Source organism: Leptidea sinapis, chromosome 15 (genome assembly GCF_905404315.1).
Source record: "Leptidea sinapis chromosome 15, ilLepSina1.1, whole genome shotgun sequence".
Taxonomy (NCBI): domain Eukaryota; kingdom Metazoa; phylum Arthropoda; class Insecta; order Lepidoptera; family Pieridae; genus Leptidea; species Leptidea sinapis.
In genome coordinates this window covers 5765647-5787932 of record NC_066279.1, presented here as the reverse complement: position 1 = coordinate 5787932, position 22286 = coordinate 5765647, and the positions used below count along the sequence as shown (strand labels likewise).

Here is a 22286-nt window from a genome sequence, read left to right as displayed (position 1 = left end):
AAAAGACTGAGTGAATGTTTTGCAGGTGAGTTCAAATTACATCTTGTACGTATTGAAATGTGAATATCGCATCACCAGAAGATAGATAATTTGTTATTTTAAAGTCTTATCCCTCAGTTCTGTGATTAATTATAAGGTAAGCAAGTTGACCAAGACATACCAAAATTTTCGTTCGTTGCGTCACTCGGACGGTTGGCTCAGTTAGTAGGACCGCTCGGACGGAACCCGATAGACGCGGGTTCGATTTTGGTTTCAAATTTAATTTATACAGTAGATAGATAGACTGCACAAATTAATTATGTGTATGTTAATAGAACAAACGTACTTCTCGGCTAGTTAGTGCCTTGTAACCAGATGCAGTGCATTTTAAAAAAACGTAAAACACGATGCACCTTGGCTAAAGTCACTTGTCTCTGTCAGACTACGACTGACGCATGATGACCTCGTTGCACTTTTCCGACCACTTGTGAAGCTTCTTTGAAGCTGTGTGCGTACACCATGTCATTTTGTTGTTGTAGTGCTCACAATTGAAGAATTTCGAATATTTTTTTCATCAATATTTCTCTATTTTTTACATGGAGTATCGGGGCGGCAAACATTTTGATCGAGACGCACTCTTTAACTGCAGACATTGATTTTGAGCATGTCATTATTTACTATAAGCACCAAGCTTCAGTTCTGCTTTTATGATACTGCGAAAGACATGTAACGGGAATTATCATCTGTCGCTTTTAAAGTGATTTGATTTCCTCGGTGAAATGAGGATTTAACAGCATTTTTAGTACTAACAGCACTCGGGTACCCCGGGCATTTTATGGTCTTCGACAGAAAACCAGTGTTGTATGTCTACCGATAGTACGATATGAGAATATATGTCCGATACCTAACTTTTAAAGTGTAGTACAGTCAGTAGGGCAGTCATTGCAATTCTGTTTTTCTTAAGATTCTATTCCATGTTTTTGATTAGTTATTTGTCTATAAAATGTGCGAAGTGGTGGGAAATGATACAAGTTTTTAACATAATAAACGCGTTTCAAATTAAATTTTAAAAGAAACAAGTTTCTAAGCGGTTTCTATGTATGTATTATAGACAAAAGTATTTGAAAATCATATACAAGAAACGTACTAAATATTACTACGTAATGAAAGATATAATGTGTTCATATAATAATAATTTATTTAAGCACTAGTTTAATATAATGATAAATTACATTTTCAGCAATTAATGATGGGTAAGAATTGGAGTAGCGTGCACAGCGTGCACTAGGGGTGCAGTGTGGACTGCGTGGACAATTGGTCCGGCGTGGACAACTGGTCCAGCGTGGACAATTGCTCCGGCGTGGGCAACTTGTGCAGCGCGGACATTAGCTTGTAAGTTTGCTTCCTGTGCAGACGGAGCTGAGTTGTGCACAACAGCGTTAAATCTGAAAAATAAATTAACGCGAATTTCATGTAAGGCTCACTTAATTTTGCAAAAATATTTTTGTAAAAATCTTGGAAGCTCATCTAAGTTTCATTTGTATTTAGACAAGATTTTGCATTATGGCTTATCTATAAGGTGTCTTTTATAAAAAAAATGTAAGTGTGTGTAAAAATACTCATGGAAAAGTATTGAAAAAATAAACAGTCGCTTCATGAGTACTTTTTGTACTGAGACCGAGGACGTGTAATGTATTCTATTTCATTATCTTGCCGGTTGAATCCTAAAAATTTATCTGTTTGTCTCTATCGTCTCGCTTTTTCGTTTCATCGAGTTTTAAACCACAACGATTCTAAAGAAGTTTCACTTCGAAAATATTCGTAACGACAAATTATTAATCCATTTTTAGTTTGTATCAATCAAAGTGCATGCGGTGAATTGGCATTTACTATCTTAATTTTATCTCTTTATAATTTTTTTTTCAATATCATTTCGATATTAAAAAATGGATCAAGTTCACTTTTCAGACTTTTTACAATATTCCAAACATTAAAAACATATTTGACAATAATAATTATTATCATATTATATACTAGACAAAATTAAATGGTGAATTGCTCTGTAACATGAATAAACTAAATAATCTTATTGAGATTGAAACCGACTGAATATTTTTTTTCCAAATTGACAGAATCGTTACAATGAGCACAAATTCTGATATATTATTGTATCGATTAGACAAATTATAGAATTCTATGAACAGATTGATATACACTAAACCTACCTAATGAATTTCATTATATTAGCATTAAAATGATAAGTAAAGATCTGAAATGATTGTGTTAAGATCTGTATTATAAAGTATTATCAAACGATCTAAGTTGTCTCCAATTCTTAATGTGTATTATCTAAGTTCTTTTCCCAGTAGACATTAAGTTTTGCCATGAATTACAGTACGTAAACTCATTAGATATAAGTTTCGATTTTTGTTTGTTATTGACATTCTACCTATGTGGATCTTTGTGTCCTTCGGGTAAAATAAATATATTTAAACCTTTTGAATCACTGTCTCCCTTCGTCCGCCCTTTCTTTAGCGATCAGACATTTATTTAATGGGTATTGAATGAAACTGAGCCATCACGCTGAGCAGTTACATAGAATTATAAACAACTAACGCTTGCTACAACGATCATACAGTTGCGCCACTGCCTCGATCCTGTCCAAAGATTTTATCAAATCTATTGTGCGAAACAACGTTTGCTTAGATAAATCACATTGTCTCAAGTGCGAGCTTGTTAGTCTCGCCAGAAGTAGTCTTAAGTAATTCACGTCGGCTGCACAGAAGGCAAGAACATACAATATGTAAACAGTTACACAATCACACACTGGCAAGTTCATATGGTGGTAATGGAACACTTTCGTCTTACGTTCCAATTATTGTGAGATGTGCGTCACGAGTTTTTCATAACAGTTTTGATTGTAATGAGGTCTTACTTTAAGTAGATCAGTTGTATTGTATTGTTATCTTTTATTTCCTTAAGCTACTTTTAATTTCAATTACATTTATAATATCATATAATACATTACGTATATTAGATATGCATGGTAATGTTTATAAAGAAGAAAATCCATATTTTTTCATGTATTCATTCATTCAAAAATGGATTTTGATATATATTTTAGAGATAAAATATTAAATCCTATTTTAACATTATATTTTAACTTTTTAGTTTTAGGTACAGTAGCTTCCGTTAAGACGTCAATCGAACTTCGAATATCACCCTAGTGAATAAATCGTCTTTAAGTAAACGGATTTATGTACAGCTAACAAGCACTCAACACATATTATTGGCTGGTAATTATATATTTGTTTGGCTAATTAAAAAAAATGTGTGAGCAAAACATGAATCTGATTTTAGAATGATTTAATGAAAGAGAACTACTATAGTCTCTGAGGTTGGTCTGTAGTTTTATAGAAATACTAATTCTTTTGGCGCGTTAGGGAAAAATCATCAGAGTGAATTTTTATAATATCACACCATCACGTAAATCCGACACCCTGAAGTTAGCTGCTCAACTAGACCACTTGTACCATATTTCACGTACCAACCCTCTTGTAACTAAAAAGTAATTTTTCTCTAAAATAATTTAAAAAATATATTTGATCATATTTAAATACACGTTATTTAACTAAATTATGTGGTATAATAATAGCATTACAATACAATATTGTTTTTACTATAAACGTAAAATAGCACGAGGAATAGTTTTTTTAAGGGTTTTAGTTTTTTTACGCCAAAGAAGAATAGATTCTTACGAGCGTACATATGTACATACATACTTTTTTTTAAATGTTATCTTACCCGTTGTGCTCATCAGCAGTGTATTCAACAGTTCTGACAACACCATCAGGCTGAACAAGAGAGTACTGTCCCTGTACAACATCACCTTCGCGGCTCTCGTGTTGAGATTTGTGGTCACCTGTGTGAGGATCTTCGACGGAGTAGGAGAACTCGTAGTGCGCTGGAGCCTAAAAATATAATAGCAATTAGTGTCTATATATTTTATATGGATTAAATTTATTAAGGTCACAGTGTCACGATATTCGGACACCATGAACTTAATAAAGAGGTATAGCGTGAAGTGATATTTATATTCAAGATTATTCGCCTAGTAAGAGACAAATTATTGTAAACATTAAATTAACGTACAACAGAGATTTGATTTTAAATTTTACTTCTTATGCTGCGGCCATATAATTGCGAAAAATTAACGCTTTGCATTGTCGCGAAACGTCTGGACAAGCAAAGCTCATATGAATTATATAAAAGTTATGAATTTATTTTTGTAACCGACTTACTTCAACTCTCATAAGTTACTTTGTATGAAACAATTTGGCTTTATTAGTGGACGTTCAACAACATGCAAGCGTTGAGCTAATCAAGATTATTTTTGATGCCTGGGAGGAATCGCAGAATGCACTTACATTCTGTGATGTATCTAAGGCTTTTCATTGTGTTCAACATTTAACGCTGGTGAGGAAACTATGGCATAAATGGAACTGCGGTTGATCTTCTGATTTCATATTTAAACAATTCAGAAGGTCAATGTGAATGGCAGGAGATCTTCTGGGACTCCTCTCAGTATGGGGGTACCACAAGGGACTTTTCTTAGACCGTTAATCTTCCTTATCTTATAGAAAAAAAACATAAGGTAGTATTGTTTGTGGACGACACTTCACTGATAGTCAAAGTGAAAAGAAACTAAGTTATGAATGACGAAGTAAACGAAGTCTGCTTTAATTTATAATGTTTTTTCACAAAGGCGTGCGTTACGTATGGCATTCGTGTGAGGTGTTTTTTGTAAGTCCCACTGGAAGATCAGCTTTGGTTGCGATAGTAATCAGCCTTATGATGAATTGTGACCAATTTGTGACAAACACTATTTATATTTATATTTTTTTTTTCGTTTATGTTTGTTCTGCATCAATATGTGAATATTGTATTTGCGGCAAATATATATATTTCTATTTCTATTGTCTTTCTAATTAAGTAAATAGTCTAAATATAAATTTATTGACTTGTTTTACATATTTCGTGAGTAAATGGTACATTCAAAATCAAATCTAAGTACACAGAATTATAAATTGACAACTGAATTTTGTCGTGAGGTCCTAACTACCATTTACGTGCGCAATTCAGCTTTTAGGTAAATGTTTGATCAAGAATAACCAATTATTTATTGTACATTCACAGTGATGGCGTGATAGATAAACATAAACGTTACAAAACAGTATTGCATATACTTGTGTCATACTTGAACAGTACTTGCTCAATTAATATTTAATTGGGTCGTATTAGTATACCTTTTTAATTTAGCCTTATAATAAATAGCCTTTCACTTTCATTGTTATACGATATAATAATATAGTTGAAATACAAACTCAGTTTCATCTTTGCTCCTAATTTCTGTCATTAATGTCATCTATATACGAATCATGTATTTACGATTATATGACTGCAAAGATTGGTATTGCAATACATAATACACCTTTTACAATTCACTTAAAATGAATATATTGACAATTCACTTAATTTGTTCTGTTCACATATTGGCAAATGCACACTAATCTTTACTAAAAATTTACTATATAATATCATCCAATGTCCTTATAACCTGCATATATTATTTTAGGAAAGTACATAAAATATCAACAGAAAGGATAGATAAAAGTTGATTGACTGCACTACATCACAGAGCAATAATGGAAATGTTGCTGAAAGTCAAATAAATTTATTTATTTATTAGTCTCAAACTAAGCGCTTTAACTCTATCATATGTTTGGAAAAAGTAAAGCTCGTGAGAAGAACATACTTACTCTAGTAAGTTGTTGTTTCTAAACAAAAGGTCGACCTAGAGGTAACCAGGTTGGAAATGTATTTAGACGAAGCCATTTTAAGAGCGCAAACAATAAGAGGCGACGTATGAAAGGTTTTTTAAGGAAACGGAGGACAAATGAGCGTACGGATCACCTGGTGTTAAGTGATCACCGCCGCCCACATTCTTTTGCAACACACGAGCATAGCGTTGTCGGCCCTTAAGAAAGGAAATAAGGTTTGATGCTAGTAGAAGAAGCCTGGCAAATTGGACAGGAGCGTGGTAGGCGAAATGAAGGTTAAGTGTGTGCATCGTAGACTTATAATATACTAACGTAAAAATGACCTGACAGCCCCACAAAGAGATTTTGATTTTTCAATGTATACGCTAGCTAGTAGCTTATTATTCAAAATACTAAGAAGTTACTGCCAAGTGTGGCTGACTTTTTTTGAATTTACGACTTGTCATTCAAAATCAGCTACAGTCTTATGTCTATGTTCTTCTCTCTCGTACGTCTTGTTCGTCTATACGCTACTATATTGTAAGAATGTGGCGTGCATACAAAATAACCCTAATTCTTAAAAATTGGAAGGTTACATTTTCTTTCATTATAATTTTGTAGTCTGTACATAGTTGGTTTATGTGCACTGTATATTTGATGTAAATGTTTCTAGTAACCGCTGTCGTTAACACTGTAAATGCTTCTAGTTTCATAATTATTTATTTTATTACTTGTTATTTTAATAGCAATGACTTGCCAATCAATTTTATGTCTACGATCTAGTTCTTTATGCTAAAAATATATTTAGCTCCCGCCTAACAAACTTCTGGAAGCCGGGTAGTTCAGATGAAGATTACAAAGGTAACAATCCCATTACTTCTTTATAATACTACCAAATTCTACACCGAATCCATTAAGGACTTTAATAAAATTCAAAATAATTCACATAACAATAAAATTCTGAATTGTTTAGCTCCAAATAGTGAATATTACTTAATCGCAATTCCCGGATATGCAAAGCTTACTTGCATCATAAATAGAGTGGCCGATAGAATTTATTCTAGTCCCTTTATCTAGTGGTATAGTTGCATTTATAATGAAAGCACTTCCCTATTGGTCAAGGAATTTGAAACGAGTAATCTACAGAATACAGACGGGTTTAGTTGGAAATTGATATATCGTTAACAGTTCTGTTCGACTATGAGATCTTATAATTAATTTTACTGTCAATATGTAAACATTATATACAAAGGATCGATGTAGTTATAATTAATATTATGGTCATTATTACAATTGTATTATTACTCAATATACGACATATAGTCTTGTATATTTTAATACAATGTGTTATTAAAAAGGAAACTTATTTAAGTTGCGCGCTTAGTATTGTATTTTTCAGATATTGAATAAGGCTAAGCTGTCACGCATGGTTCTATAACGCTATCTCGGGTAAAGTTAGCTCAAGTCGACTAAGTTACACTTGATAGGTGACCGTTTCGCACCATTATTAATTGAATTGATTCATGTGTAAACTTCTTTAGGGCACATTTAGTGATTTTTACTTTTAGTTAACATTACAGACACCGGGTTGAGTAATAGTTATCCTAACGCTAAATAGTATTTATATTGCTATAGGCATGAAACTAGCTACCAATTACCAGTGGAAGGCTCCTTTGTACAGGATGCCCGCTAGATTATGGGTACTACAACGGCGCCGTAGCTAGTGAAATTACTGGGCAAATGAGACGTAACACCTTATGTCTCAAGGTTACGAGCGCAGTTGTAGTGCCGCTCAGAATTTTTGGGTTTTTCAATAGTTCTGAGCGGCACTCCATTGTAATAGGCAGGGCGTATCAATTATCATCAGCTGAACGTCCTGCTCGTCTCATCCCTTATTTACATAAAAAAAAACAGGCTGCCTATGAAAGTAAAATGTATTTATTATAATTAAATGTATAAATTATGAAGTTTTAAGTTTTGGTACTAATAATATATCGAAATATTCTTAATATTCAAATAAACTGTATAACTAATTGTACAACTAAGATCTCCCTACATTGATTTTGTACTTTATTGATTGAAACAAGTGTTGAATTTAAATAAAATATGACTGATATCACTCATAAATTGTTACAACTCGCCCGATTACCTACACCATTAAATTGCCCTTGATGAGTTTAAATTTTAAATTCGATTTACAAACTAGTCAAAACTTTTACCTTTACTGCATGACCGAACTGAATGAACTATGATTCCGCTAATGTTGAACTTTAATTCGTTGCAGCACTGGATCTATTAATTACAATATGCAGGGCAGAAAAATTAATCGATATCTTGCAATGCAATGTTTTTTTTTATGACGGTAAGGGACGAGACGAGCAGGCCGCTTAGCTGATGGTAATTGATACGCCGTGCTCATTACAATGCAGTGCCGCTCAGGTATCTTGAGAAACCCAAAAATGCTTAGCGACATTGCGCTCGTCACCTTGAGTCATAAGATGTTTGTTGTGCTCATTTGCCCAGTAATTTCACTAGCTACGGTGCCCTTCAGACCGAAACACAATAATGCTTACACATTACTGCTTCACGGCAGAGATAGACACCGTTGTGTTACCCATAATCTAGCCGGCTTCCTGTGCAAAGGAACCTCTGGTAAACTGTTGTGTAACTGGTAAGCTGTTGTGTTCCTGAGAGGATCGAACTCGTAATTATCGACCAGCGCGATTAACAAATTTTGACCTTCAATTTATTTTTTAAAAATAAAAGAATGTGAAGACAAGTTTTAAAGTGGGACAATGAAACAAGTTTATACCGTTAATTAACCAGACGAGCACCACACAAAGGATGTTTCATCGCTGAGAGTAATAAGGATTTCCGTTAACGGTATGTTCCGTTAACACAACAAAAGTGATGCAACTTACTTGGTCTTCAACGTGTTCTCTGGCAATGGCGATTGGAGCGTGAGATAAATGCTGAAGGATCGGTGAAGCGTGGGCGATTGGGGCCACGTGTTGGACAATAGGTCCAGCGTGGATTAGCGGAGTCGCGTGGGCTACCAAGGGAGTGTAGGCTGCTCCATGTGCTGGCTGGTCGTGACGTACTATGCTCTGGGATGACAGTGCAGAGTGACCTTCACCGATGGCACCTCCGTGGCAGACCGCCACCATCAGACTGACAACTGTGATCTGAAATTTATAAAATTAAATTAATTGATTAGTTCCAAAACTTAAATTTAAATACACCCGTCAACATTTCATACAATATTATTTGTCAATATTTTTACGAGCTTCCAAATCAGTGGGTTTGTAAGATTGAATAAAAACGAATTGAATGAAAAATAGATTTACTTGTGATGGAGGACAAACGAGCAAACATGTGGAATCCTGATAGTATTTGTTTTTTCACCGCAGCTTAAAACTCTTTCGAAACACCAGACGAATCACAAAAGCGTAGAAGACCTTATTTAGCTTCGAATAAACATACATTTGAATTCCAAAACTGAAACTGAATTGGTTGGCGGCGAGCGAGGATCGAACCGGGGGCTGGAGAGAGTCAATAGTTACTAACTACCAAGCCACCGATGCTTTTAAAAATTATTTAAATAAAATTTACTGATATCATTGAAAATCTTCTATGCTATCTCTTTATCCACCCTCGAACATTGCGCTTGCATTAGGCTCGAAAATTAGGGTGCTTAAAAGCCCACTTGAAGGAAGAATTCCCGTAATGTGTTTTTTACTCATTTAAAATTAAAAATATTTCAAGCAGTTAATATTTATATTAAATCTTACTTTAAAATACATGTTGGTACTTTACTGAACAACTCAGCTCAATTGATAAGGACAAAGGTTCAGAGGTAGTTTTTATACTTGCGAGGGCTTCGTGCATGTCATAAATCTCAAACCGGCCCTGCATAATATGGTATTACTCTGTCATTCAATATTACATCAACTACATATCGGCAATTTTTGTATCATTCAAGGTTCTCTTTGCAGTTCTTTCCAGAAATTATTCTTCATTAAGTTTAAAGGTGCGCTATTAAATTAAAATTAATGGCCTTTTGTGCCCGTATGAATTGTGCCAGATGATTGCAAAACTGAAGTGGCAGTGGGCAGGGCTCATAGCTCGACGGACAGATGGCCGTTGGGGTAGCCCTCGATTGGCGACCACATACCGAAAACGCAGTGTGGTTAGGCTTCCTATAAGATGGACCGATGATCTGGTCAAGATGGCCGGAATTAGTTGGATGAGAGCAGCGCAGGACCGATTGTCATGGAGATCTATGGGGGAGGCCTTTGTCTTACTCTACCAACAGAAATGATGATGAATGGTGTGCCCGTAATTATTTTTAACGTATAATGTTTAGTGTATATAGTTTCTATTATAGCTAACGGCATAATACATTCTGTTTGAATGATTTAAATATCTAAAATTTTCAAATCTCCATTATATTAGACCATTTTATTAAGGCATAAAAAGGCATAAAAGGCATTTATTTTCTCAACATTGATTCCTTTAAAATACTTTTTGATGTCATTTCTAATAACTACTAGATACTACTAGCGCTTCGGAAACAAATGGCGCTCTGAGAGAGAAGAAGCGGCGCAAGAAAGATAAAGCTCATATTTTCAAATTTATTAAGGGCCTTGGATTTTTAGGTGCGTATAGTAAATGCTTATTATGTATTAAATCGATATATATATATATATAAAGGTAACGTGCAATCTGAAACGCATGTTGTGAACACCGCATTGCCTTTAGTGTAAATGCACCTTAAGCATCTGATCCGGTGAGAAAGTAGCGCTCTGGGTTGCTCTGAGTCCGAGTGATCCAGTAAACTGTTGCGCAATGTTAGGACTGTAACACACTTAGTGCAATCATTTGAGTGAAGTCAAAATAAAAATCTATAAGAAGAACAACTTAGAATCTGGACGTATAGAGAATTCACTTACAAATTGAACTAAATATATTCTTATTTTTTAGTATGTCTATATACACTGGCCTGCAAAAGTAAGTATCAAGTAGAGATTTAAGATTAAAAACGTTTTGTTGCAAATTTTATAGGCTTTAATTCTTAGAAACTAAAATTATATATTAGTAACATTTTTAACTTAAAAAAGATAAAACAATGAAAATATAAATTTTTAGTTTAGTGTAAAAAAATTCAACTAAAATGTATTACATGTTATTTAATTTTTAATAACTGGTATTGCCTCCTCGAGCTCTGATTACAGCTTCGAGCCGGTTTGGCATACTGAACACTAGGTTTCGGAGCCGATGTTGGGGAATATTCTCCCATTCTTCTACCAGGGCCTGCTTTAGTGCCCTGAGGGTAGTAGGTGGTGGTCTGCGATTTCTGACTAGCCTCCCAGGCGTGTTCAATCGGGTTGACATCAGGACTTCTTGATGGCCAAGCCATCACGCTGATACCGACCTCCTGAATATACTCTTGTACGATATGAGCCGTGTGTCGGGCCGGGCATTATCATGCATCAGCATTGATCCATCACCCATATTTGATAAATACGGCCCTGCATACTCATTGAGAATCTCTTGAGCATATCTTTGCCCAGTGAGGGTGCCATTTTCTATGGCTACTAGCTCTGTGCGACTTTCTGAAGATATGCCAGCCCATACATGTACACTGCCTCCACCATATTGGACTATTTCTGAGATGCAGGCTTGAAGGTATCACTCACCAGGTCGCCTGTAAACACTTCGCATTCCATCAGAAGTGTAAAGGGAGAATCGAGACTCATCTGCAAACAAAATTCTTGACCATTCTGCTTCATCCCACTGCAAGTGTTTACGGGCGTATCGCAGTCTCGCTACTCGATGCTGTCTCTCGAGTTTTGGGCCACTCGCTGGTCTTCGGGGTTTCAAATTTGCTTCAGCAAGTCTTCTTCTCACAGTACTGTCACTAATGTAGTCCCACCGGGTCTGAAGTAGCTGTTGCTGGACTTTAACTGCATTTTGGTGGCGATTTCTTAACACAGTGGAAATAATATAACAATCTTCTCGGGCACTGGTACACCTGGGTCTGCCATAACAAGGTCTCCTCAGATAGTGTCCAGTCTCTTCGTACCTTCGCTTTACCTTCTGGACCGTTGGTACCGTCATACCCACCATTCTTGCAGTGCGACGCATAATGATGCCTAGTTCCAGAAAAGCCATGATCCTAGCACATTCTTCAACTGAAAGAGGCATGATAAATAAATGTTATGTGCTTTTTAGCATAAATTTTTAAAACAAGACCCATCGATCTTGAAAAAAATTTAAAACAGAAAGAAAAATGTGAATGGTAAAATTGTAATTCGGAAACGTCCACTTTGAAAAAGGAATGGTTTTGTTTTTGAAGTTTTTTTTCAGCCAATTCTTAAAAGAAGGTTAAAGTTTTTATGTACAAAATTAAATTCTCTTTGGAGTCCTTTTTATTTCGAAAGTATATCTTGTGAACTTAAAACGTTATCCCAATTTAAAAAGTGTGATACTTACTTTTGAAGGCCAGTGTAGTTTCATAAGTAAATGTAATTTTTTTTATTTTAATAATTCGCTGTCTCTTTTATTTATTATAAATGCTAAGTAAATATATTTTGAACTTCTATGACCATTACTTCTGTAAGGGGTGAGGTTTTTTTTCTCATTAGCTCAACCCTTTACGAAGTAACGGTAGATTCAATAATAAATTATTTTTTTGACATTCATAAGTGTCATTTCTTTGATCTACATGAATAAAGTTATTTTGATTTTGATGGAAATGATAAATTTTGGACTGATTATGTTAAATTTATGAAATCTGTGTTTCTTGGAAATCTTGCATTTTTGGCTTTTAAATAAATTGTTGTAAGTTTTATGTTATTTAAAGGCCAAAAGTAGGTCTAAATTTGTAGCTTCCATTTTTTGAAATCACATAATATCAACAGAAACTTAATACTAAATAGAATTGACTATGAATAATTAATAGATAATCTCAGTATTAATATGCCAGGTGTGTCAGTGCCTTTATAAAACTCGCCTCTTATTCCTTCACACGCATAGCAACAATAGTCGAACCAAGGTCACTGTAAATCAATATCAGTTCTTAAAAAACTTGGGACCTTTAGCCGTGTACCTTAAATAACCGATAATTATCTTGCGTAGTTCATCATGATGACATCGCGGTGTAATAAAAGAATATGATTCCTTTTGTGGCTATTTGATGAGTTTGTTTATTCGCTGCTGTTGATATTATACCTACATGTTATATATGAGTTTATTATAAATTTACATTAAATAATATGATTTATACACGAATATGATTTATACTTAAATTGAAAATAAAAAAACTTCCGTACACGCACAGTCTGAGTAGTTCTTAAGCTTTCTGTTGTTAAATCTTTTTATATTCCGACATTATTTTTTTCGGTTATTACGTGCTACCACTGTCACTTATAAAAATATTAGTGAACGAAACCGTTGTTAGTTGTGTGGTGCTTTGGTGATCAATCGGTTTTTTATGGAATGAGAAGGTAGCCAAATAACCATTTTTAAGTAATCCATCGTTATATAGAGGACGAAAGACCCCGTGTGTCTCTGACTGTGATTAAAACCGCATATGACAGAGTAATCATTTGAGCCATTGCGAAAGTGTTAGCCCATATAAATGACACACTTTCCAACAATTTAATCTTGCCCTTAAAACTATGCTTACTGCTACGGGTATAAATCATCGGTGCTAATGTCTGTCAGCAATGGTGCTGTCAGTATTTGGTTAATTTCTAATGGTAGTATTTATCAAAATTCTCGACTATCCAAATTTATTATGTTGTCAACCCAAAAATCTTTATTTTTTATGTTTTATTATTCAGGTAAGGTTTTGATCGAGTCTACGTACTTCTTGACATAAGTTTGAATATAGATATAGTAAACATACATAGACATATATAATACAAATAAACATCTATGACAGGGCAACTAAATCCATATTGATCATATAAATATATACACTTACCGGGATATAAGTCCGATAACAGTAGGTAGTATATAATTGAAAGGATAACTAATTGGAAACGTCCCTCTGTAAGTCCAGGCATTAAATGAAACAAAAAGTTTTAGAATAATTATATATTTTTAATTTACCACCTTTAAATCCAAACCCAGAAGAACGGGCGCAAGAAATTCAGTTTTTTTTTGCGCCCAGTCTAATGGAAAGGGCTACCTTCCGGGATAACGACGGGAGGTAGGTGGTGAATGCTCATGCATACCAACACAGCCTAAGTCTGCGTTGGTTATATATATATTCCTTATAAAGATTGAGGTTTTTTTGTATGAAAATATGATACGATTATAATTGATACGCCCTGCCTAAGGCAGTGCTGCTCAGCATTCAAGAGGTATTTCAAATAACTCAAAAATTCTGAGCGGCACTTCAATTGCGCTCGTCACCTTGAGACATGTTAAGTCTCATTTACCCAGTATTATTACTAGCTACGGCACCGTTGTGAACGAAATACAATAATGCTTACACATCACTGCTTCACGGCAGAAATAGGCGACGTTGTGGTACCCATAATAGAGCCGGCATCCTGGTGAGCTAAGCATGATTTGACTAATCTATGAATATTTACAGCAACAAGATTTTGAATTCAGTCTTGAATGTCATATTTGCCCCAAAAAAACTTGAAAGCATTGCATCATAAAATCGAGAAGGACTACTCATGTAAAATATGCGATTAATATGCTTTCGTTGTAAAATAATTTATCATTAACTGTGACCTTTCCGCCTGAGCCCATATGTTGACAGCAATAATGACCTAAAAGAAGACCATTAAAACGATTATGGCATTAACAGACTTGAATATTTCTTTATGCAGTTTTATTGAATGTGTAGGCTTACAATCGTTTTGCCAATTGAAGTTATTATAATTGATATTGTCAATAGCTCATTTAGGCTTATTTGGTTTAGAAGACAAAGAACACATAATAAATATTCACTGTTTGAAATATTATTCCAAATAATTCCAATTCAGGAGTAATTTTTTTTATAATGTAACAACCGATTTATAAACAAGATAAGAAAACCACAGTGCCAAAATAATCTAGAAAATTAATAGCGATCTTTGTAAAAATTTGATATAAAAAGATTTTTCGTACAAATACTTTATTTTATAATTTTACTGCTAAAGAGATTATATTCATTGATTTTGTGTGATTTGTGATTGGATATTTTGTTATTTTTATTTGGAATTTTTAAAATTTTTGTACTATATCTGATTTTTAAACTAAACTGGCTAATTGTCCATGAAAGTCTTTTCGGAAAGGCTTGATACGGAAATGATTATAATTATGGATATACAATACAGTTAAGTATATACTTAGGTACCATTCCGGCCATACATTAAAAATAATGCAGTTATTTTTTATCGCATAATGTAATCCTAATAAAACTTCCATGTATTTACTAGCTGACCCAGCAAACGTTGTATTACCATACAAATTAATAAAAAAAATATTTTGGGCTATATATAAAATAGATGTTGGATGATTCTCAGACCTACCCGATATGTACACAAAATGTCATACAAATCGTTTCACCCGTTTCGGAGGAGTTTGGTAACAAACAGAAGAATCTTATAAATTAGATTTATTAAACTAGCTGACACCCCGCAACTTCGTCCGCGGACACACAGGAGTGAGCACACATCTTGAGTTATATTATTGGAGTTTTAGTAAGGATCCCTAATTTTTTTGAAAATGTAATATAGCCTACGTCACCCGGAGATAGTGTAGCTTCCCAATAGTGAAAGAATTTTCGAAATTGCAAAAAAATGCAAACAAGCAAATAGTCAAATCATTCCTCTTTATTATATTGGTATAGATTATCAGCGATACATAAAATTTTATTCGAAAACCACGTCTTTAATCTGTCTGACTACAAATCTATGGCGATACACACTGTTTCTATAAGTAATTTAGCGACTGCTTGTTCTAGAAATTTCTTAAGCGTCTAGATGTGGGTCTGTGGCTTATAGCAGGCCAAGTCCTCAAGAGGTTTCACAATACACGATCTAAGACAGTCTTTTGGTAAACTATAACCTATGTTGATGACCATGTTGCACTTTTCCGGTCACTAATGGACCTTTTTTGGAGTGCTACGATAAATCTATGCTAAATCTAGGATTTTATCGTAGTGCTCTTTAATTGTGAATATTTTTTCATAGGTGAAATGGTTATTTCTGTACTTTTTGCACCCGTGATACAGAATAAATTGTGATCGATCCGTCCCTCTTAACTATCTCTTTAACGGCGGAGATTGACTTAGGGTACGTCCTTGTATATCGATGATAAGGACCCGTCATCCGTGATACTTCTTTTTTGTTTCCTTGAAGGATTTTGGTGAATCTGGCTTTAAAATAATTAACAACGACTATAGTTAAAGCAGCTACATACCCACTTTATGCAATCATAGCAATTCTGTTTCAATAACACCCCATAAAATATTATGATTTAATAATATTTTTTTATTTCTAAATATGTGAAATGGCGAAATTAGAATAGAATAGAATTAGAAGTCTCTAACATAACAAACGTGTTCTTAATATGAATTCAGTTTGTTTTTAAATATTTTAAGTTGTTTCAATATTTATGGCCTGTGTTATATTAGTAATTTGCTATCAAGGATTGGTATGTAGAAGGAGAATAAAACAGTTGCTTAATTTTCGAAATTTTATTAAATTTTTCTTCAACACTCATACTTAATTAAGAAAGTAGTAAGTAAATAGAAATATATTCTTAAAACTGAAAACAATATAGAAATATGAGATGGAGAGAAGATTTTATACAGATAAGATAATTAAGAGTAGGTGGCTATCTACAGAAGAGTAGTCAAGGATCTACAAATACTGTTTATAAATAGATGGTGTGTAAGGTCCTAATCTAATATCACAGATGGAGAGAAGGTTCTAATGATGATGGATGACCGGCGGTGTGTTGTGAACTACGGCGTTGAATCTGTTGACAACAAGAACTTGATTATCATTTATATATAAATCTGATCAAAGTTTCGAATGGTCAAACATATCTACATATTGTAAATATAATCATATTCGAATCTAATAAGCTTTGTGTTATTATGAGTGACATTTAATAATGATTGTAAAATGGTAGGTCATTCATGTTTATCTTATGATAGCTGATATAAACACTGACATTGTAATTTCATTTTATAAAAATCAAATATCTGTTTGTTCAAAATAGCAAATCTCCGAAAGCTCTGTCCGATCGTTTTCAAATCTTTACACAACATTATATTCATGTAGGAGCTTGTTTTTATTGATAGATATAAAAATATGGAATGTATATACACATTAAATGGATGTTTGTTCATCGTGCCACTCCAACACCGTGCATACAATGCATTTTTAGTAGAAAATGTTTTTGTGCTAGCCTCTTTGTCGCAGTTTCAAACCAATCAATGGTTCACATGGTTCTGCAGCATCTTAACATATTCTATGAATATTGGCATCCTGCTATATTTGAGCACGAAATATGTTTTCGATTTATTCATAACTGATGGGACAATTGCCGTGTTCAGGTGGTTATTTTTTAATTATAATTATCGCACTTTTACAAAACTATCTACCTTCAATTACACTACTGGGAGGTTTCTTTAGACAGGGTGTCTTTAAGGGCTCTTTCCCGTCATCAAGCAGTAATATGCAGACAAAATTGTGTTTTGTTTTTGAAGGGCGCCGTAGCTAGTGATATTACTGGGGTATTGAGACTTAACGTCAAAGTAATGAGAGAAAATTGCGATGCTCAAATGTTGGACATTTTAAGAATTCTGAGCAGTACTGCATTCTAATGGCAGTTGTATTTAGTTAATTTAATAGGCTTACCAATGGATTTAACACCATGATCTAAAACTATTATAGGTGATATTAAAGTTAACGTTAGAAAGTAAGTGTTTTGTTTAACATTTAAATTATAATTGTAATTGTAAATCGGATAATGAGGAAATTTAGTTATAATCTGCAAAAAAATCAATAAAGTATGTATCGTTTTGAAAATTACGTTACATTCTCATGGTTGCATTAGCCCTATTTTTTTTAAAACCCAGTACATAATCGTACATGTAAAACGAACTTAAGCATATGTTTAACATATACATACACCTCACCGATTATTCGGAACACGTTTGCCCCTACCGGAATTCGTACCCGGGACTAACTACACTGGGCTATTTAGTGGTAATATTCCCATAGCCAACAAATATTTTATCAGAAGTGGGATGAATACAGCTGTCAAATATAAGCTGTATGATGTGTAACAGGCAAAACAACAATTGCCAATAGAAGAGTTTTAATGAGTATATCCTCTGAAAATATTTGAATTTGAACATTTCAGATCTAAAACTCTACGTTTCATATAATATTATCTACAGATAGGGTTGCCAATTTTTCAATTCTTTTATTAGAACAAATAGAGTATATCTTATATTGATTTCAAAGGTAAGTAATCAGTATGGACTTCCAAAAAAGAGTATCATTTTCTATATATTTTTAAAAAAAGGTATTTTTTGTAATTTTTTCAGCAACAATTTTTCATGGTATTTAAAAGAATTGTGTTTAAAAGAGTGTTTTAGCATACTCTATAAATGTTATAGATTGCTATAGATTATAGTTAAAGCCTAAGTGATAATATAATGACGAGTCAGATTGGTCAGCTCTGGTTGCTCAAAAATAATAGGCATTAACAGTACAAGGTTGGACTTTTACTTTTTTTTATTATCTAATATTATGTTGGGTTAAATATATATAATTGCCTAATAATTTATAACTCAGCATCGCGACATCAAGCGTCAAACGGGAGCTACCTAAAATCAGGCCTGTGATCAATTGTCACAGGTAACCTGAGTAGCATCCCTTTTGATACACACTGCCACACAGCGGCTATTACTGTTAAATAGAGTACAATATTTTAGAGTACAGTTGGTAACCCTACCTACAAAGTAAGGATCTGTTGTAATGGGGACGAAACTCGCCAATTGCAACCTACTTCTTGAGTTAGGAAACAACTGACCAAAGTAGAACACTACAGCTGTTCATACTTATTAAGGCTGTATTTACACTTCGGATATTTGTTATCCTCAAATAATTTTCTTTAATTACCTTACTTAGCATGGTGTTACTTGATCGCATTTCTTGTTCTATTTGAAAGCATGTATTTATATATATTATACATACAGTTAATTGACTTGATATTACTATATTTATATACATTACGACACTTTGCAATAATGCCAGGTCTTATTGCAAGCATTGTTATATAACATTTAACTATATTATGTACAACGATCATAAAAGTTTTATTGTTTTTGTTTATTGTTGTTAAGTTTTACGAAGTTAATACTAAGCTTATACTTGTTATTGCTTGCGAATAACTAAGATCTTCTATGAAAGTTACTTTTTTAATTGTCACGAACTTTTTATGGAAGATAAATTCATTTGGGTCATCTCCTATGTGACCAGCGCGGCCCGTATTATTTTGTGACACTAGAGGAATTACAGGGTGTTGCCGACATTATAAAGTATCAAAAAGGGGGTTTATATGAATTTTAAAACAAAAAAAAATGGGATACGTGGCGGGCGAGGATCGAACCGGGGACTCCGTGGAGGGAGTCAATGGTTCAACTTATTGCGACAGCGACGCTTTTAATCAGGAATTAACATGAGCTTATTTTGATATGGATGGGATTTCAATTCAATTTCTAATATATTTATTCAAAATAAGATATAATATTACTTACTGAAAGTCAATACATATTTTCGAAAAAGTATGGTTCAGACGTGAGAAGAATGGGTGCAAGAAACTCAGCGAGCTTTTTTTCATATAACAAAATATGGTTATAATGTAATAAAGTACAATAAAACATTATTTAATAGCCTGAGGGCGGTCGCTCCATTCCAAATCTGTGGTATCATTTAGAAAGTCATTTATGTAATAGTTACCCTTCCCACATAAACATTTTTAACAATTCTTTTGAATGTCATAGTACATTTGTTTTGAACATTTTCTGGGATCTTCTTGTAAAATCATAAACTTCGCCCCACAAAAGGCTTACAAAATAGACTTAGCCGAGTAAAAGGCTTTATAATATTATGTCTGTTCCTGATATTGTATGTATTTGAAATCATAGCAAAATTAGTAGTAGAAGACATTAGTTAGAATTTGTATATAAATACATTTTTGAGAATCTCAGAACCTCAGAATCATATCATTTCAAATACAAATTATCAAATGCTTTTCAGTAATTTTCTAAATACATTTTTAAAGTATACAGTTTAAGTAGTATTTAGTTTCAATACGATTATAATCTATTAGGCTTTTAACGTGTTGGAGTGACACGATTGCCAAACTACTCACCCATTGTGGTGATCAGCCGTGTATGTAACTTTGCGGAAGGAACCATCAGGTTGCAGGAAGGAGTACTCTCCCTTCACCACGTCTCCATCGCGTGTCTCATGCTGGGACTTGTGGTCACCGGTGTGTGGGTCTTCTACTGAATACGAGTACCCATATTTAGGGTGAGCCTGAAAAACACAAATCAACAGCACACTAAGAAAATAAAAAGACCAGTTCACAGACCGATATCCATATTGTTGTAAACCATGCCATGTAACAATCCCACAAAATCTAAAACATATATTTCATCAAGAAATCCAGGGAATCAAATGTTATATTATAGTAGATATTCAGTTTCCCGATAAATATAATTTATGATAATATCATAAAAGAGTATATTATTCTGTCCCCTTCAATGATACCTTCATGTTATATTTGTTTATATCATAATTGATTATAGGTTGAAATGTACCCAAAGATGGACATCCATTTTCTGTACCGATATGTTCTAACTGTTCTAGCATACGAAAGCAGAACCTTTGTGCGCTAAACTATTACTTACAAATTCGTCCACATAGTGTTCTTCGGAATGGGCTGCAGCATGCACTATTGGAGCGGAATGAACAGCTGGAGCAGCGTGATAAGCCGGTACAGCATGATAGGATTGTGCTCCATGAACTACAGAAGACGAATGATATGCTGGGGCGTCGTAATGGACTGGTGTTTCATGGACGCTGTCATGACGGACAATGTTTTGAGATGATATAGCTGGTGCATGATGAATATATCCTGCACTCGACAGCGCCACCACTGAGCATAAAACTGCAATCTAAAATAAAACTAATTTAGCAATTTGTTTCGACAATGAAACACTGATTATTATCAAGCAGTTTTAAAAAAGCATTGTTAGAGCGAATTAAAAGTTTTATAGATTAGAAATCTCTGACACGAATAGCTCAGTACTTGAGTTGTATATTGTCTATATATCTCGGAAAGCTTACTTTAGCGAACATATTGTGTTCTAATGCCTTTCTCGACTGATATTGTTCAGATACCGTAGTCTTTTTATATAACTAACTAAAACTATGAAAAGACAAAGTGGGGGCTCCCCGTTGTTCCTGATGACATCTGATCTGATCAGAGTAATTGCGTTGCCAATCTCATTTTACCGAGTTACATGTTGCAACATTTGATATGGTTAATGTGACAAATAAATTGATTGAAAATTGACCATAAGTTTGCAATAGCGCTTATGTCCTAGCTTATAACAAAGAAGTTGTGAAATGATAGCATGCTGAAAGGAAATTATTTCCAGTATTTATTGTTTAAGTTTTTAGTTTAATATATTGATGCATTTATACTCACAGACAGATTTGGTGAATTATCAATATTCTATTTTCATAAATATTATAAAGTTTACTTTCGATTCCATTTTTTTTTAAATCCACTGACCACTAGTTAAACGGTAATAAAAACATGTGTGCGTATGAGGCAATGGTTCACGATTTTGATCCTTGAGGGGTTTTTTTGTAGAAATAAATATATTCATACATTATAAAAAGTAAGTTCTCTATGTTTATGTTTATTTATAGTATCTTTTACGAGTATACTATCAAATGAATTTTGTTGAAATTTAATATGAATTTTCTTGCGCGACAACTGAGATGTATATAAATAAATTCCTAGGGATTTGAGATACTGTTCACAAACGAAAAAATGTGTGAAATTGCAAATTAGAGTAAAAATTAATTTAACCTGTGGCAAATATTATGTTACAAAAGCCGATTTAATCTACCAATAACAGAGCTTGAGGCTTATCTTTTCTGTCATCGGGGATTTTAATATTGATAAAATACCATTTTAAGTTACTAGGTTAAATATATAATTGTTTGAATAATACCTTCACTTATTTACAGTTTATGTGAATCGATATAACTACTGCACCCGTTACTCCTTTGAATTTTTTTTAAACTAATCATTTCTTTTTTAGTTAATAAAAACGTTTGAGTTATTTTGGTGCAACAATTTACATACATTGTATAAAATTTGTGAAATGCTGAAACTATAAATATAGATTTAAAAGAGTGGCAATTAGTTTATTGCCAC

At 33.6% G+C, this 22286-nt stretch overlaps 2 protein-coding genes across 2 annotated transcripts; both read right to left on the bottom strand.

The window, feature by feature from the left end:
- Positions 1 to 1159: 1159 nt before the first annotated feature.
- Positions 1160 to 9622, bottom strand: LOC126968236 (larval cuticle protein A2B-like). Its single transcript, XM_050813114.1, has 4 exons — positions 9590 to 9622; positions 8720 to 8983; positions 3784 to 3950; positions 1160 to 1424 (listed from the first exon to the last, which is right to left on the bottom strand). Exons 1-4 carry the CDS (start codon positions 9599 to 9601, stop codon positions 1223 to 1225), a joined length of 645 nt encoding a protein of 214 aa, XP_050669071.1. The 5' UTR covers positions 9602 to 9622; the 3' UTR covers positions 1160 to 1222.
- Positions 9623 to 16738: 7116 nt separating this feature from the next.
- On the bottom strand, positions 16739 to 21193 carry LOC126968181 (cuticle protein 7-like). Its single transcript, XM_050813039.1, has 4 exons — positions 21182 to 21193; positions 20743 to 21009; positions 20202 to 20368; positions 16739 to 16787 (listed from the first exon to the last, which is right to left on the bottom strand). The coding sequence occupies exons 1-4, from the start codon at positions 21191 to 21193 to the stop codon at positions 16739 to 16741; spliced, it is 495 nt and encodes a 164-aa protein (XP_050668996.1).
- Between the last annotated feature and the right edge of the window lie 1093 nt (positions 21194 to 22286).

Bases quoted from the DNA above. Each gene is read 5' to 3' on its own strand.
- LOC126968236 (XM_050813114.1), bottom strand. The intron at 3,951-8,719 runs GTAAGTTGCATC...TTATATTTTTAG, and splicing joins GAGAACACGTTGAAGACCAA to GCTCCAGCGCACTACGAGTT. The intron at 1,425-3,783 runs GTAAGATAACAT...TTTATTTTTCAG, and splicing joins ACTGCTGATGAGCACAACGG to ATTTAACGCTGTTGTGCACA.
- LOC126968181 (XM_050813039.1), bottom strand. The intron at 20,369-20,742 runs GTAAGTAATAGT...TGTGTTTTTCAG, and splicing joins AACACTATGTGGACGAATTT to GCTCACCCTAAATATGGGTA. The intron at 16,788-20,201 runs GTGAGTAGTTTG...TGTTGTCAACAG, and splicing joins ACGGCTGATCACCACAATGG to ATTCAACGCCGTAGTTCACA.